The sequence below is a fragment of the Heteronotia binoei genome, chromosome 1 (genome assembly GCF_032191835.1).
Source record: "Heteronotia binoei isolate CCM8104 ecotype False Entrance Well chromosome 1, APGP_CSIRO_Hbin_v1, whole genome shotgun sequence".
Taxonomy (NCBI): Eukaryota; Metazoa; Chordata; class Lepidosauria; order Squamata; family Gekkonidae; genus Heteronotia; species Heteronotia binoei.
In genome coordinates, this window is record NC_083223.1 from 91,240,118 (window position 1) to 91,257,953 (window position 17,836).

The 17,836-nt window shown below is 41.2% G+C and overlaps 1 protein-coding gene across 3 annotated transcripts in view; it reads right to left on the reverse strand.

Annotated features, from left to right (window-relative positions):
• Positions 1–17,836, reverse strand: part of USP45 (ubiquitin specific peptidase 45) — a 94,976-nt gene that overhangs the window by 55,202 nt on the left and 21,938 nt on the right. For all 3 annotated transcript variants that reach the window (XM_060237495.1, XM_060237497.1, XM_060237496.1), the window contains exons 6-8: positions 6,023–6,174; positions 931–1,026; positions 183–313 (exon numbers count right to left, since the gene is read on the reverse strand). In XM_060237495.1, the coding sequence (XP_060093478.1) occupies positions 183–313; positions 931–1,026; positions 6,023–6,174 (379 nt within the window). The remainder of the gene's footprint in view (positions 1–182; positions 314–930; positions 1,027–6,022; positions 6,175–17,836) is intronic.

Below are 17,836 nucleotides of genomic sequence, written 5' to 3' on the forward strand. Positions count from 1 at the left end.
TTTTCTCCGTCATAACCAAAAATCCTCAAAATCAAAATGCTTAATTCTTGTATTTTCTCTTAAACAATATGTTTCTATTGAGCAACAGAATACTTATCTAGGAAGTTTTATGTTGCATGAAATGTTTTGTGTTTAAGACACCATCTACAGGATACATTTCACTGACATAAATTTACTCTTACTTTTGACAGAGCTGACTGAAAAGTACTTTAGGAGAAAGGGGACCCTTTCCGGCTTCTTTCATACTGTGAAGGAACAGGAACATAGCTGAAGTCAGTGATCCAGGGCTTGAGAGGCTTACTACCAAAGGATCCTATGGGATCAAAATACATTTCAGAGAGTTTAGAAGCATAGAACAATACTTGTTCTTACTTTACAATTTAAACAGTTGATGCAATTTCTAAAAAAACCCCAAAAAACAAAATGCCACCCAAATGATTTAGGTCTTTTTACAGTTCTATCTGCAAAGGGGACAGAAATCACATTTCTGTGAGAGACGATATTCTGAACTAAAGCAGAACATAAGATGGTAAATGTTTTGAACGTGGTTGGACAAAGACTGATATTTAGCAATTTAACATGACAAAGATGACCAAAATATGATTTTATGGAGTACAGGCAGAACAAATCTGGACCAAGTATCTTTGTGTACTGAAACTAGAAATGAGAGATGAAGACATTTATGTCTTCTCCAGGGCAGAATTCAGGTCAGATTTCTATTTTAATTCAGCATTCAAAGAGTAGCCATATGACCGTTTGACTTTTGATTTTATAAAGCAGTGCTACAAACATAAATGAATCAAGTGCTATACACTTTTTTGAAGATGGAAAATACATTCATTATGATTGCTTTGCAGTATGCAGAAAATATTCTTCTCAAAGAAGGTCTGAGTATTTCACCCAAAACTGAAAGTTTCACTAAATACTTACCAGTTGAGATAGTGGATTTTGACCTATTTTCAATTTTGTCCCTTTTTCCTTCATTTCACACATTAGCTCATTTAACATGTGTGTCTGTGCCAAGTTCTAGAAAAAACAGTAAAAATGCAATTGATATTTATCATCTAAATCAGGGGTGTCAAATGTCTGGTCCATAAGCCAAAACGGCGCGCCAAGGCCCTCAATCCAGCCCGCAGAAAGAACACAACCCCCCCATGTCCCCCCCCCCCAGCTGGGGTCGACTGTGCCCCAATTCTTTTTCTATGGCTCAGGAAAGCAGCTTCCCACCTGTTTTGTCCTTCTTCCTGAACTGGAGGCTGCCTAGTGTAATCAGTTGCTCCATGTGACCCTGCTGGCCTTTTCTCATTGGTTATTATCAGTTGCTTCTTTCGTGTTGTACCCTTCTGGCTGGGCTGCATCATTTCTCCAGGCCAGAGGAACTGATCTCTGTGTAGCCAGGTCCCATGGAGGCTGGCATGCCTGATAAGTATGAGCAAACTGGAAGGGTTGAGGCCAAGAAAGCAACTGCCCTGCCATGGTCTTGCCCTGCTTCCTGGGCAGCAACAACTTTTTGCTTTGTTTCCTCTCCACCACCCTCTGCCTGCCTCTTCCCTGCCCAATGTGTCTCTGTTTATGAGCTCCGTTTTGAGTCCAATAGCACCTACAGAAGGTTGTTTTCTGCAAGATGTGAGCCGGCTCTGCTTCCTTCCCCCCTCTTCCCTCCACCCCTACCTGCCTCTTCCCCTCCCGGGTGTCTGTGTATGAGTGAGAAACTAAGTTAAGTCCAGTACACATAAAGACCAACAACATTTCTTTCAAAGGTATGGGTTTTCCTGTGCCTTGCTCCTCTCTTCCTCTTTGTTGGGCTTGTTATGCTGCAGGTCTCCTGGGTGCAACTGGGTCTGCCTCTACCTCCCCTCCCTTTTTGCCTAGCCTTGCCACCCAGCGTCTGTGTGTGTACGTGCCCAAAGTAAGCCACAGAGGTGGGTTAGGCTGAGAGTATTTGTCCAGACCAAGTTCACCCAGCACGTTTCCTTTTATACGCTGGGTATTATGAACCTAAGTCTCCCAAATATAGGCTGACCGCTATACATTACCGTCTCTCTTATTATTGCACTGCCTCATAGAAGTTGAAGTTATTTTTCTGAGGAAGACTTTATTTTATAGAAAAAACACTCCAGGTTAGTTTTTTAGATTTCCCACTCTGGGCAGCATGGGGGCATCTGCAATGAAATACTGCAAGAGTGCTAATGTTTTAAGCAACTTTTTATTTTAAGTGAAAAAGTAAAAAAAAAAAAAGCAGGAGTCATGGGTGAGGAAGTATTTGAATTTCCTGCATTGTGCAGGGGGCTGGACTAGATCACCTTTGGAGATCCCTTCCAACTCTATCATTCTGTGATTCTATCATATATTTAATTGTGTTGGTCTATGTCTTTTATAAAGTTTATATCTCCGCTACCTGGAATTATATTGTATGACACCTATGGCCTAGCCCAACAAAGTTTCATTTATGTCAGATCATTTATGTCAGAACTCATAACAAATGAGTTCAACGCCCCTGATTAATGAGCATAAGAATAAATTCTTCATGAAAGCCAACATGTACTGCAGAAAGCATAATTACCATTAGGAAGAGAAACCATGGTTAAAATCTAGAGAGCCAGTTTGGTGTAGTGGTTAAGTGTGTGGACTCTTATCTGGGAGAACCGGGTTTGATTCCCCACTCCTACACTTGTACCCGCTGGAATGGTCTTGGGTCGACCATAGCTCTGGCAGAGGTTGTCCTTGAAAGGGCAGCTGCTGTGAGAGTCCTCTCAGCCCCACCCACCTCACAGGGTGTCTGTTGTGGGGAAGGAAGGTAAAGGAGAGCGTGAGCCACTCTGAGACTCTGAAATTCAGAGTGGAGGGCAGGATATAAATCCAATATCTTCTATCTTCTTCTTTGGGTTTGCTAAAAAGTTTGTACATGCCCAAGCAAAACTTTTGACTCGTTTGATCAATGAAGTTGTCCCTGCCACATTATCACATTAGTATTTAAAAAGCCAAGAACACTTTTAAAATGGTAAAATTCACCTGTACTCACAGAATTAGTTGTATTAATCCTGTATTTGGGGAATGAAAAGGAGAGTTTTATTTTTAGCATGAAGTGGGACTGAATAAAAGAAAGGCCTGCAACTGAGCCTAGATTTGTATGTGCCAACATAAGCATTAAGTGGAAAACAGCAAGAGTCCAGTTAGTAGCATCCAAAAGACTAACAAACATTTGTTGCAAAGTATGAGCTTTTAATGAGTCACTGCTCGCTTCTTCAGATGCAGCTAGAATGTGAGTCCATCTGTCCTAAATAAAGTGGGGTGATTTCAGATGCTGAATGACATTAGCAGGCAAATGACAATAGCAGGCATATTTGGATGAGGTGCGATCTGCAAAGGGGTAGTAGGTGTAGAGAAATCAGCACTGGTAATGAGACAGGAAACCTAGGTCTAGGTGGATGTATTGTCTTGAGCTTCATTATCAGTTGAAGTCTCTCTTTCTAATAATAATAATAATATAATATAATAATAAATTTTATTTGTACCCCGCCCTCCCCTGCCGAAGCAGGCTCAGGGCGGCTAACAATACGGTGCCCAATGGTGCACCAACAATAAAACAGTTACATTGGAAACATTAAATTAAACATTAAATTAACCTTAAAAGCCTGAATTAAAACAATTAACTAAAACATATTATAACGCTATCCTTGACACTCTTCTAGTTGATGCTGATGGCGGATTTCCAGTTATTCATAAGCTAATTTAAAAAGGGTGGTCTTGCAGGCCCTGCGGAACTGATCAAGGTTCCGCAGGGCCCGCACCTCCTCTGGGAGTTGGTTCCAGAGATGTGGGGCTGCGGCCGAAAAGGCCCGAGAGCGAGTGTTCTGTAGTTTAATTTGTCTTGGCCCAGGGGTAGTCAGTCTGTTCTTTCCTACTGACCTCAGTGCTCTCTGGGGTTCATACGGGGAGAGACGGTCCTTCAGGTAGGCTGGTCCTCGGCCATATAGGGCTTTAAAGGTGATAACCAGCACTTTGTACTGGACCCGGTATACAATCGGTAACCAGTGCAGTTCGCGTAGCCCCGGCCGTACATGTTCCCATCTTGGGAGACCAAGCAACAGCCTGGCCGCCGCGTTCTGCACTAGCTGTAACTTCCGGGTCCGGCACAGAGGCAGCCCCATGTAGAGGGCGTTACAGTAGTCCAATCGTGAGGTGACCGTCGCATGGATCACCGTTGCTAGGTCCCGACGCTCCAGGAAAGGGGCCAACTGCTTTGCCCGCCTCAGATGGAAGAAAGCTGACTTGGCAGTGGCTGTTATCTGGGCCTCCATTGATAATGAAGGCTCCAGTAAGACACCCAGACTCTTCACCTGCTGCGCCGCCTTTAGCTGCACACCATCGAAGGTCGGGAGGGATATTTCCCCCCCTGGAGCGCCGCGACCCACACAGAGAACCTCTGTCTTTGCCAGATTCAGCTTCAGCCCACTCAGTCTAAGCCACGTTGCAATAGCCTGTAATCTCCCTTTGAAATTACTTTACTTATAAATAATCAGTTGCAGTCTCTCTTTCTAATCTCCCTTTGAAATTATTTTGCATACAAAACAATTTCGAAGGAGAAATGGTTACATTATCATTACAACTGATAATGAAGCTCAAGACAATACATGTGCCAGGACTAAATCAAGACCTAGGTTCCCTGTCTCATTACCAATGCTGATTTCTCAACGCCTACTACCCCCACCTTTACATATCGCATCTAATCCAATCATGCCTGCTATTGTCATTCACTTGTTATTGTCATTTACCTGCTAATGTCATTCAGCATCTAAAACCACTTTACATTCCAGTATATAGAACTCACATTCTAGCTGTATCTGCAGTGCTTAGTGACTCATGAAAGCTCATACCCTGCGCCACAAATTTTGTTAGTCTTTTAAGTGCTACTGGACTCTTGCTCTTTTCTACTGCTAGGCAGACTAACAAGGCTCCCCAACTTGATCTATCTTCATGGAAAACATTAAGTGGTTATTTCATTCCTAGTATTTATATGTGAATTTCATGGAATATCTTTGGGGAGGAGCAACCAAGGAGAGCACCAAGGTAAGTGAGGCCTGCTTGATTTGGCTGGATCTCTAGCCAGCCTAAGCAGACCTCGCTTGCCCGGGGCTCTCCTTCTTGCATCGGGTTGCTTTCAGCTGGTGGGGAGGGTGGCATATGCTAATGAGGCCCACCACCTATTTTTCTACAAAACGACCCCGATAACAATGTAACTGCTTTCACTTTGCAACACAAGGAGAGAATAGTTGTTGTGAGAGCAAAAGAATTGTTTGTTGTGGGGCTGATTTAGGAGAGGATTTGAAGGACTCTTTTTCCCCCCAATACAGTGGGACAATTTTTTTAAACACCGCTCTTGGCTGGGAAGGTATTCCTCGCTAAGATTTCAAGGACCAAACCTGAAGCTAGAGCTGTAGCTGAGCTTTCCTGGGGGCACCTGCTCTGGGGGGCTATAACTTGGACATCCCAAATCCAATCTTCACCAAATTTGAATGGCAGATGGAGGAGAGCCTGCTGAAGTCTCCCAGTGAGTTTAGCATCCCTAATTTGCAAGGGAGCTTTCTACCACCTCCTGAACCAAATGAATCATGAACCAGTTCAGGAAAATGGTAGTTTGTGTAAATTTGTGGTTTGTTTGTGCATTCAAGCTAACCACAAACCAACATGGACCACCATTTCCCCAGTTCATGCCCATCCTTAAACTGAACCAATAAGTAACTCCCATTCAGGAGACAGGAAGTTCCAAGATTTGGTCTTGTTTCCTTGATGCATATATGCCCTCCCCCAAAGAACAAGAATGATCTCTGAGATAAGAATGAGGATCCTCGTATACTATAAATGATATATGAAAATGTGTGCACATGATCAGGTAAAAAGCTCAGGATCAGTCAGAAGTACAAAGGAAGAACATAACAGTGCTAACTGAACAAAGCCACCTGAGTGATACTTTTTTAGAAAGCTATACTTAGGTGCAGAGATCCAAGTTTTAAAACCTTACCTGGATAACAGCATTAAAGAAGCAAGTGTTTCCTAAGTTACTAATTCCTTTAACTGGAACTGATGTCCAACTGGAACTGATGCTTCTTCCCTTAAACACATCACTTGTGTCATTATTTTCCTCATTTAGCCGTATAATTTTTGATGACGAACCTGTAATAACACATATATATATGCCTACAAGTCCACTTAAAAGGCAAAACAGTGAACTTAATTACAGATGCTAAATGATAAAACAATCTGAAATGACAATGAGTTTGGTAAGATATTTGTGACCATCTTATCCATCACATTTTAAAGTGACACCATGGCTTTTCATGCAAATGAAGAAGAGATGTGTTTTATACCCAGGTTTTCTCTACCCTAAGGAGTATCAAAGCAGCTTATAATTGTCTTCCTTTCCTCTCCCCACAACAGACACCCTGTGAGATAGGTGAGGCAGAAAGAGTCCTGAGAGAACTGTGACTGGCCCTGCAGGATTCTTGCAGGGGAAAGGGGAATCAAACCCAGTTCTCCAGATTTGAGTCACAGCTCTTAACCACTACACCACACTGACTCTCACCATGATGGTGCCAAGTACAATCCCCATCCTCTCCAGTCAGAAAAACAAATCCAAGAGTATGAAGGACCTGTACCCAAGATCCTAGAGAACCACTGCCAGTCAGAACAGGTAATACTGCAATTGATAGTATAGTATATATGGTTCTCCATTCATTTTTCCTTTACAACACTTCTTGAGTTAGATTGAGCTAAGAGTGAGCAGATTATGTCCAGTCAGTGAACTTTGTGTCCAAACAAGGTTTGAACTCAGGCATCCCAAGTCCTAATCTAACATTCTAGTTGCTACACCACACTGGCTGTGCTCCTTTGTGAAGCTGCAAACAGCGAGTATGATGGAGAAAATGTCTAAATAATGTCTAGCTATTGTAAGCAGGGCTTTTTGAAGGTGCCAACCTGCAAATGGGCAAAAATCAAAAATTGCCTGTACATATTCCTTTTCCACTGTGGCCCCCACCCGATGAAATGGCCTACTTGAAGAGGTCAGGAAGGCTCCCACTCTCCTGGCTTTCCATAAAAAATGCAAAACTGAATTATTCAAGAGGGCTTCTCTACACAGACAACTATTACTTTACAAAAGGTTCACAAAGTTACTTGGATAAATTACTGGGAATGGTGGCCTGTATTAGTCTATATCGTTTACTGTGGGTTAGATCTTATTATGTAACTCTGCATCATTTTATGTGTCATCTGTCACTTATGCTTCGCATCAGTTCTGTTCTTAAGACTTCTGGTTGGTTCTACAACCCAAATCTTATGTTATTGTTTATCGAATGTCCCATCTTGTTGATTTTATTGACCCAATCTATGCAATCCACCTTGAGTCTCAGCAAGAAAGGTGGACTATAAATAACGTAAATATAATAAATAGTTACTTTAGTGTATTCACCCCTTACAATGTAGATCAGGGATCCCCGACCTTTTTGAGCTTGCAGGCACCTTTGGAATTCCAACATTCAATGTTATTCAATGTCTATATGTGCATGTCCCCTTGCCCAGCTGGTACAGAGCTTTGAGCTGGGATGTCATCAGATGACACCCAGCTATATTTGCTGTTGGACGACCGGTCGGCTACAGTTCCATCAACTCTGGCTGAGGGTTTGGAGGCCATGATGGGCTTGCTAAGGAAGAGCAGGTTGAAGCTGAACCTATCAAAGATGGAGGTTCTGTGGTTGGGGGGAGCGAGGTTGGAGCTGGAGCGTAGACTGTTGACTCTTGATGGGACGCTACTAACACCAGCACCTACGATCAAGAGTGACACTGGATACCTCGCTTTTAATATTGCCAAGGTGGCATTTTTTCATCTTTGTCAAGCCCGGCAGCTAGCTCCCCTCCAATCTTGTTGGACCTAGCCACAGTAATCCATGCGACGGTCACCTCCAGATCAGTGCTGGCCCTGGGGCCCATGGCGCCCCAGGCAGGTTTCCTGCCCAGTCCCCCCCCCCCCCCCGTGCTCAGTCTCGCTCGCACGCCTTTCCCTTGGCTGCTTCCACCCTCCTCCTCCCTGCTTGCCATGACGACACTGGATCCTGCCTGCCTGCCTTTCACCACCAACCACCACCCTTCCCTTCTGCTGCTCTTCCCCACCCCAGCTTGCTGTGACGACACTGGGCCCTACCAGCGAGGCAGCCGCACGTTTTTTGAAGGCAGTACTGCAGAATGCTTCGGTCCCCTTCATTTCCAGTTCTGGAAAGGACGGGGGAGAAGCTGCCTTCCGCGCTGCCTTCAAAAAACATGCAGCTGCCTCACCGGTAAAGCCCAGTGTCATTGCAGTGAGCTGGGGTGGAGAAGAGCGGCAGAAGGGAAGAGCGATGGCTGGGGGCGGTGGCAATGGCAAGGCAGGCAGGCAAACTAGGTGGTTGTCTTGGGCACCAGGGGGGAGCCCAATTTGGCACTCCCCTTCCCCGGCACCCTAAGTAACCTAGCTGGCCCTGCTCCAGACTAGACCGCTGTAACTTGCTGTATGCTGGCCTACCCTTGAGTCTGATCCGGAAGCTCCAACGGGTCCAGAATGTGGCAGCGCAAATCCTGAGAAGAACACCACGAATGGCACATATTTTACCTGTGCTGCGCCAGCTACACTGGTTGCTGGTTGAGTACAGAGTTAGATTCAAGGTTTTGGTTATGACCTTTAAGGCCTTAAGCGGTCTGGGACCAATGTATCTATGGGACTGCCTCCTCCACTATGTCCCTGGAAGGGTATTACCCTCCACTGGTTGAAATCTGGCCCGAAAGAGGTCTGGCTGTCCTCAGTAATGGAACGCTCTGTCGTGGAACCCTCTGCCAGAAGACATCAGGGCCCTGCGGGATCTTTTACAGTTTTGCAGGGCCTGTAAGGCAGAGATGTTCTGCCAAGCCTTTGTATAAGGACAGCAATGGTTGCCGTTCTGGCACCTTTTTCTCTCCACTCCCTCTTGGGGGGATCCCCCCACCCCTGATGTGATGTAATGACTGAATAAGAGCACTTTAAAGATTCCATCAGGTTTTGTAATTTTTTAATGTAACTGATTACATTAATGTAATGTAATGTAACTGATTACATTAATGTAACTTTAAAGTTGCCATCAGGTTTTGTAATTTTTTAATGTAACTGATTACATTAATGTAACTGATTACACTGATTTTTGAAATTTTTTAATGTAACTGATTTTTATACATGTATTTTTTTAATGTTGTACATTGCCCTGAGCCTGGCACTAGTCAGGATAGGGCGATTCATCAAATGTAATAAATAATAACAACATAGCATGGTGGGCAAAGTCACAAAATGGCTGCCCCAAGAAATGGCACCAGCCCAAAAATGTATGCTGCAGAGTATCTTTGGCCATACAGTGAAGACCCTTTGGCTGTAGTGACAGCTGCACTAAAACCACATTTTTCAAAATGCTCAGGGCCAATCAAATCTACAAAGCCTTGTTGGTCAAAAGCCCCACCTGGACCCACTCACTTTCTCAAAATACTTGGTGGGCACTAGGAAAGGTGATGACAGGCACTATGTTGGGGACCTTTGGTGTATATGTTCTCTCTTATTGTAGAAATTAAGAGTTTAGGGAATTTAGAGAACTGTGAACTTACACTCGTATTTTTCTTTGTCACAAAAACCCTATGCCTCATTACAAACTGCTATTCAAATTTTGGGACATTTCAAAAGCTATCTGTGGTATGACATAGGGCTCAGCACCTCGACCTGGATAGCCCAGACTAGTCTGATCTTGTCAGATTTTAGAAGGTTGGCCCTGGTTAGAACTTGGACAGGAGACCACCAAGAAATCCAGGGTTGCTATGCAAAGGCAAGCAATGGCAAACCACCTCTGAACGTCTCTTGCTTTGAAAACACTATGGGGTCATCATAAATTGGGTATGACTTAACAACATTTTATACATGGGATTTAACAAGTTACATAAGAACATAAGAGAAGCCATGTTGGATCAGGCCAATGGCCCATCCAGTCCAACACTGTGTGTTACACAGTGGCCATAAAAAAACCCCAAGTGCCATCAGGAGGTTCACAAGTGGGTCTAGAAGCCATCCCACTGTGCCCCCCCAAGCACCAAGAACACAGAGCACCCCTGCCCCAGACAAAGAGTTTCAACAATACCCTGTGGCTAATAGCCACTGATGGACCTCTGCTTCATATGTTTATCCAATCCCCTCTTGAAGCTGTCTATGCTTGTAGTCGCCGCCACCTCCTGTGGCAGTGAATTCCATGTGTTCATCACCCTTTGGGTGAAGAAGGATTTCTTTTTATCAGTTCTAACCCGACTGCTCAGCAATTTCATGGAATGCCCACAAGTTCTTGTATTGTGAGAAAGGGAGAAAAGGATTTATTTCTCTAACTTTTCTATCCCATGCATAATCTTGTAAACCTCTATCATGTCACCCCGCAGTCGACGTTTCTCCAAGCTAAAGAGCCCCAAGCGTTTTAACCTTTCTTCATAGGGAAAGTGTTCCAACCCTTTAATCATTCTAGTTGCCCTTTTCTGGACTTTTCCCAATGCTATAATATCCTTTTTGAGGAGCAATGACCAGAATTGTACACTGTATTCCAAATGAGACCGCACCATCGATTTATACAGGAGCACTATGATACATGATTTGAACAGCACTTTTATGAAACACATAAATAAGATCCTGAATCCCAAGCTTCTATAAAGGCAGATTTATAATGAAAACATTCCACTGGTGGCAGCAATGAGATTTATAACCTTCTGCCCTCCACTCAAATGAAAGTTCAAATTAGTCTGTAGCACATCTTCAACAGCTTGATGGAAACCACATTTTCTGTGATGACACCTTTGTAGTGTTTTCTGCCTTCCCTACTCATTTTGCCATTAGGTAGAAAGTTGGTTAATCTAGAGCCAGATCTGTAGAAGAGTATTTTAAACCTTAGAAACCCATATATATTTAATAAATAGTAACATAATATGCTACCAGTACAGTGTCCTTGCAGTTTCCTATTTGACTTAGTGCTTAAAGAGAAATGGGGCAGTGAAGTTAGACAGCCATTAACTTGTAGCCTAGAGGTAACGAAAAGACTTGAGACGCATTATTTAGCCTAGATTTCTACTAGCAACTTTCATATTGTTGTAACAGCTGCACTAAATATGAACATTACTGACATCTAGAGCATTTCAAGTATTGATTAACAATGCATGTCAATGTGAACAAGTTATGGACTTAATGGATGCCAAGAGCTGCAGTGCTGTAATCTACATTTTGACATATGAACTCATGTATTTGTCCTAATGAGTTACACACTGAAGACTCATTAAGTGTTCCTGAGAAATAACTAAACAGACCTATTTACATTAATAGAACACTGAATTAGTCCCAGATTCCTCTAGCTTCAGGACTGTGGGGAAAGGGGAAAGACTATACTTCAGTTCTAAAAGAAAATAAATATTTTAAGTACCTGTTATAGCTGATTGAATTGTTGAAATAATTTCCTGCCTCCAAGACTAGGTTCATTTTTTAAATTTGCCTGAATTTGCGATTCCACTTTTCACACACTCAAAACCTCTCCATTCAGGTTCATAACTATATTATTTACAAACCTACTAACATGGGCTAGTGAAACCAAACACAACATGCCAGGAAATTCAAGGTTTTAATGCACATCTTTTTCCTTTTTTTCATACTGGTTTCTTAATTTCTGTATACATAAAAAGCCATATATGTAACAAATACATACACAGGTATCAAATTTATGTACAAAGGTCCTTCATGAATTGCAGCATGAAGCTTTTGTCAATATGTGTACTTTTCCTAATCAAAATTAACCTCTGTATAGGAAGAATGCCACCACACAAAGCCTCCCTAAGAACGACATCTGTAAAGCATCACTGATTCCTAACTTCCATTCTTTTAAAATAATTCTATTAAGCTTTAACATACACAAAAGTGTGACCACAGACATGAAGATGATAGAATGTACCACAGCTGTAAACAATTTCCTATCATTATAGTATTTATTTAGGTGGTTAGAATTTACATACTATTATTTTACAAAATAATTTGTCAGTTCAATATACATGCCATTCTAATACTTCTAATTCTTTCAATGGAATTCATAAATAGAACAGAGTCTTTGAGGTTAACCAAAAGGGCATAACAGTAGCACCATCTTGCTGGAATGCACACTACATTTCTTTCTGTCAGAACAGAACTTGGGAAGTAACAAATGAACTCCACCTACCTGATGCATGTAATCTCCACACAGAGCACCTATAAAAATTCCCCTCACTAACACCATTTCTAGTTTACAAGTCTCCCACATCTCAAGACTTATAGGTTACCTATAGCATTAAGCCAACAAGGACAGAAGGGTGTTTATAAACTAAATCACAATTTTATCCCACCTCTGTAAGATCAAATATAGGGGTTATCCCCTTATCTTATATTCATAAACACACCCTGAAATAAAGGTAGATTGAGTGATAGTGACTAGTCTAAGGTCACTCAATGAGTTTCATGGCTAAGCAGAGATTTGAACCCAGCTCTTGCTGGCCCAGGTCCAGCATCTATCCAGTTTATGACACTGAAAAAGTAAATTATAGCTGAGAGTATCCCCCCCTAAAAATATATATATATATATATATATATATATATATATTTATATGACATGTAAATGGAACACATTGGTTACATTTTTTAAAAAGCCAAAACGGTGTACTTAATTTACATATTGGTCTACAGCAGTTGTTGCATTTATCCATCGGCATTCAACAACATCTGGGACAACATCTTAAAGTAAACAATGCTCACAAGGCCATCTGGACAAAACTGCAGGCAAAAATTAGAGCAGTAGCATATGGAAAAGCAGATTTTTCTCTCCCCTTCAGCAGTGAAGGATGACAAATGTCAAACCTAGATCTGTCCACGCTTCACTGTGCTATGCTTTGCAGCACCACCTGGCTCTCCTTGCACAGCCACCAAATATGGACAGCACTGCCACAGCAGACCATATCTGCAGGGCAAACTCAATAAAAGCATTTCATTTCATGGTTAAATGACAGCTTCACACAAGTAGCAAGGTTCTATTTACCGAATCTCAAATGTGAATCATCCAAGGGGAAAAAACAAAGACAACAAAACCCACAAAAAACAATGAACAGAACAGCTTTGTTAAGAGAGTGAATGCTCAAGTAATTATAAAACACAGGAAGTCATAATGAAACATCTGAATGTCACACTAGTTTAACAGTCATCAAGAGATTTGAAAATTAATGAAGTGTTTATTGCCACTTCTTACTTTCCCCAACAAAGAAATGCTTAGAGGACAAGCAATCAAAGATGCAATTCTATGCAGCATCACTACTTGGAAGTCTGTCTCACTGAATTCAGTAAGATTTATTTTTGTGTCAATAAACAATCAAACGTGTTCAGCTGATCTCCAAAATAAGAACTGAATTAACTTGTTTGTCAATATTGTGATACTGAAGACAAGACTTTGTGCCTGAAAATGACTTTGCCACAAAGTCTTGTCTTTAATAATCACAATATTTACATCTTTACTAGGAAGTAGATCTCTTATGAATAAAGCTAATAGCCCCAGATTTATTTGCTCTCCACATGGCTTTTTAAAATAAACATTCACATTTTATACACTATTTTTAATTAACAGAAATTGAGAACTTCTCAAATTACGTGTGTATGACAAGCCAGTTGATCCTAGTATTTCCTCCTAATGGAGGCCCTGCAGCTATTGTTCAACAGCCTCTGTACATATACACTATACTGCTTCCTGTATGATATCATAGTGGTGTCCCTTTCACTCTGCAACTTTTCCTCCTTTCAGTGTACAGCATACGTCATGTGCCACTTCCAGTGCTTATTAAGTCAAAGAGGCAATAAAATGATATCTTAACAATGTACCTCAATAGAAGGGTTTTTGTTATTCCATTCACTACCTTTGAGGTCAAGATTAAGCAAATGGAAAATATCTTAAAGAGAATTAGCTGGACATCTTTAAAAGTAGGAGTTATAAAAGGGCTCTTGTCTCAGCCACCTGAGATATATAGACTGACTCCTCTACATTTTGCTGATAAAATCACTTGCATCCACTGCAACTTCAATGCCACCACTTGTTTGATTCAGTCTTAAGATGCTGGTGATGTACATTCTGATCCTAGCTGTTCAGGTGACTTTCAATCAGTGAGGCCTGATGAAGTGAAGAATCTGCTTAGAAGTCCACATCCCATCATGCCTAGGCTCTACCCTTACAATTCCTGGCTGGCAGTATGAAGCCAGGCTGGGTTAGTCAAGCAGGTCTGGGAGGTGAACAAACACTTCTATGGGAAGATATAATTTTGACCACTTTGAAAGAGACAGCCATAAGACTTCCTGAAGAAGGTGCCCCAAAGACCCCCTTGACCTAAATTACCATGATCCAGTGGCAAACATTCAGTTCTTGGGTAAGATGTTTGAGCAGGCAATAGATACACAGCTCCAGGTAGTCTTGGAAGAGATGGATTAGTGAGACCCATTTCAATCTGGATTTAGTCCTGTGTTTGGAGCAGAAAGAGCCTTGGTTGCCCTTTGTTTCTGTTGGGAAAGAAAAAGGGGAAGTGTTTCCCTATAGATTCTGCTGGACTTCTTAGCCACTTTTGCAACGTTATTATTTTATTACCTTATGCATCAAAGTTTAATTTAAGAATATTTTACAAATAATCATGTTCAAAATTCCAAATTAAGTTCTTAGCAGCTTTGACATCAACCATTTTTGCTGTAGGGTCCCACAGGGTTCCATCTTGTTTAAATATCTGGGAGAGATCATCTAGGACTCTGGCAATGCCAATGATATATGGATGACACCAAACTCTAGTCCTCCTTAACAGGGTCTGTAAATTCCTTGATAAACTAAAGGGATGAACCGGGGGGGGGGGGATCTCCTCAATCTATACAAGACTGGGGTGTTGCCAGTCAATAACAAAGCTGATTAATGACTGAAAAATTACCTTCCCTGAGGTAGGGAGTTCCACTCTACCTGAAGGTGTAGGTTTATAGCTTGTGGGCACAGCTGGATCCTAGGCTACAGCTGAAGAGATCCTAGGCTACAGCTGAAGAGTCTCTTCTGTAACAGCTAGCATGATTTTTCAGGTTTGGCTAATACAGCAAATATAGTTGTTCCTTGAAAAGTGTGATCTGGTCACAGACATACACTCTGATCACATCATACACTGTTCTGTTCTAGAGGGCATTTGGTTGAGGGTAAATTGATTTTAGCTGTTTTTCAACTTACAGCTTCTGTTGTGTTGTTAGCTGCCTTGAATTCATGCAGGTAAGGCAGAAACTAATTATTTTAAACAAGTAAAAGAAAAATAAATCCAAGTTAGCTTTCTGTAATATGCTCTACATGGGGCGGTCTCTGAAAACTATCAGAAATGTCAACTGGTTTGGCTTCCAGGTTTGGGTCATGGAGGATTGAGCTGCTTCTCAGGAGAGGAGCAGACCAGAGCCTCTGTTCTGGGCAGAGATGGTGATCCTAATGCCTGCTGCCTACTTCTCCCAGGCAGGGAGAAGGCCAAGACATGTATATTAAATTCTGAGGGGATTTACTTTGGCTGACGAGGAATTCCAGTGGGGTTCCTTTTTGGCTTTGAAGAGTCCCCGGAGAAGGATTGCATTCCAACGTCTACAGAGGACTTCTGGGATCATTAAATTGACATAAATTCACCAGGATTCAAAGCTTCTTTGGAACTGTTTAACATCTATCTTTGAAGAGAACGGTGTTCAAAAGGATAGTGACTTTAAAGGTAAAAGATCTTTATCTATCACTCCGGGACTAAAATAAGACTTATTTGGAATAAAGACAAAGGTCTGGATCCAAACACGTTACCTTAAAGTAAAGAAGATAAAGGAGGGGGTAAATTTGGGACTAAGGAAATTTGAGAAACAAGGTTAAAAGAGGGAAAACAACTTATGTTTTGAATACCTGTGGTCGGGCCAGACAACCCCCTCTGAAACAAAACTGCTGACTTGATGGACGTCACAGGAAATGGCGTCATAGAAAGATCGTGAGACTTCTTAACCATCGAAAACTTCATGGCAAGGAAGGAAGGAAGCAGCCATTAAGAGAAGGGAAAACTGCAAGCCTCCTAGTCCTCTCTAGGAACATAAATCATAGAGAAGTACCAGTGGTCATTAAAAGAAGGTCAAAAGTTTAAAAAATGTTAAAAAGAAAACGGGACTTTAAAAAATAGTGGAGCCAGCAGATATCATCATTAAAAGGTGAAATCTATTGGACTATATGCTTTGAACTAATTTTGGAGCACTCCAGGAGAAAAAGGGATTTTTTTTTTAAAGGGGCAGAAAAGCCGCAGATTCCATTTTGAAGAAAATAAGCTTCTGGGAACGGCAATTTTGGGCTTATCTAAAAGGGCATGCTCTAATCTATAAGACTGTGTAATTGAAATTCGATTTGGTGACATCAGCTTCAGAGCCTATTTTAGCAATGGGCAGGCAGTGATGTCTGTGCATAAATCAGGAGCAAAGCAGATTTTTACGAGGGCTAGGTCACTTGAAGAAGCAAAAATGTCTGGCTGGCATGCTTATATGTACTATGGGGGAAAAAAGATGGATGGTCTTTTTTCTCACCACTATATTAGAAACAACTTACTAAATACATGGATAAAATATAAGAAATATGGTGATGAAAGAAAGCCGTTATGGATAGTGCCAGCAGAAGTAATAAAAATAACTGATGAAGAGAGAGGGGTGTCATATAATCAACTGCTAAAGATTCAAGGTGATAAAGTTGAGTTAAAATCTGCTGAAGAGCTAAATAACAGGTATGACTGGTTTCAAATGCAACAAATAAAAAGTTTGATGGAAAATGATATCAAATCTGTTGGAATCAGACGTGAGTAAACGGAATTGGAAAAGGTTCTGTTTGGAGATAACGAAAAATTAATATCGAAAATATACAAACTATTGTTGAAATAGTCTACAGAAGAAGAAGTAGTAAAATCTCAAATGATCAAATGGGCAATTAATGTAAATAAAGAAATTCAGATGGATACATGGGAATATCTTTGGAAGAACTCGATGAGAATATCAACATGCCAGAGCATTAAAGAGAATTGTTTCAAGATGATGTATAGGTGGTATATGACTCCGAAAAAACTGGCAAAGATGAGTAAAAAGACGTCGGATAGATGTTGGAAATGTAAGAAACATGAAGGTTCTTTTTATCATATGTGGTGGACTTGTGGAAAAGCGAAAAAGTTTTGGCAGATGATACAACAAGAAATATCTAAAATTTTAGGATATGATTTTAAGAAAGTTTCAGAGACTTTTCTGTTGGGACTACAAATGGAAAAATTTCCAAAAGAAGATAGAACTCTAATTTGGTACTTATTTATTTTATTTATTCATTTACTTGCTCTCAACTGCTAGGACATTGTATGCACAGTTAAGGAAGCAAGAAAAAATACCAGAGAAATGGGACTGGATTGTGAAAGTTTTATCGTGGAGTGAGATGGATAAACTAACAAGAACTTTAAGAGACTATGATTTGGAAGTGTTTAAAAGGGAATGGAAGAAATTTAGAGCATATATAGAAAAAGAGTGGAATTTAAAAGGACATTGGACAATTTTTTAATAATGAGTATAAGAAAAGGGAGGAATTGAACTTTGACTGGTTAAGGGTACCTTTATAAGTGAACTCAAGTATATAACTTCGGCGGGAGTCTAGTAATGGAGGGAGGGGGATTAGAAAATATCATATGGGTTAGGGATAGTAATGACATAATCAGA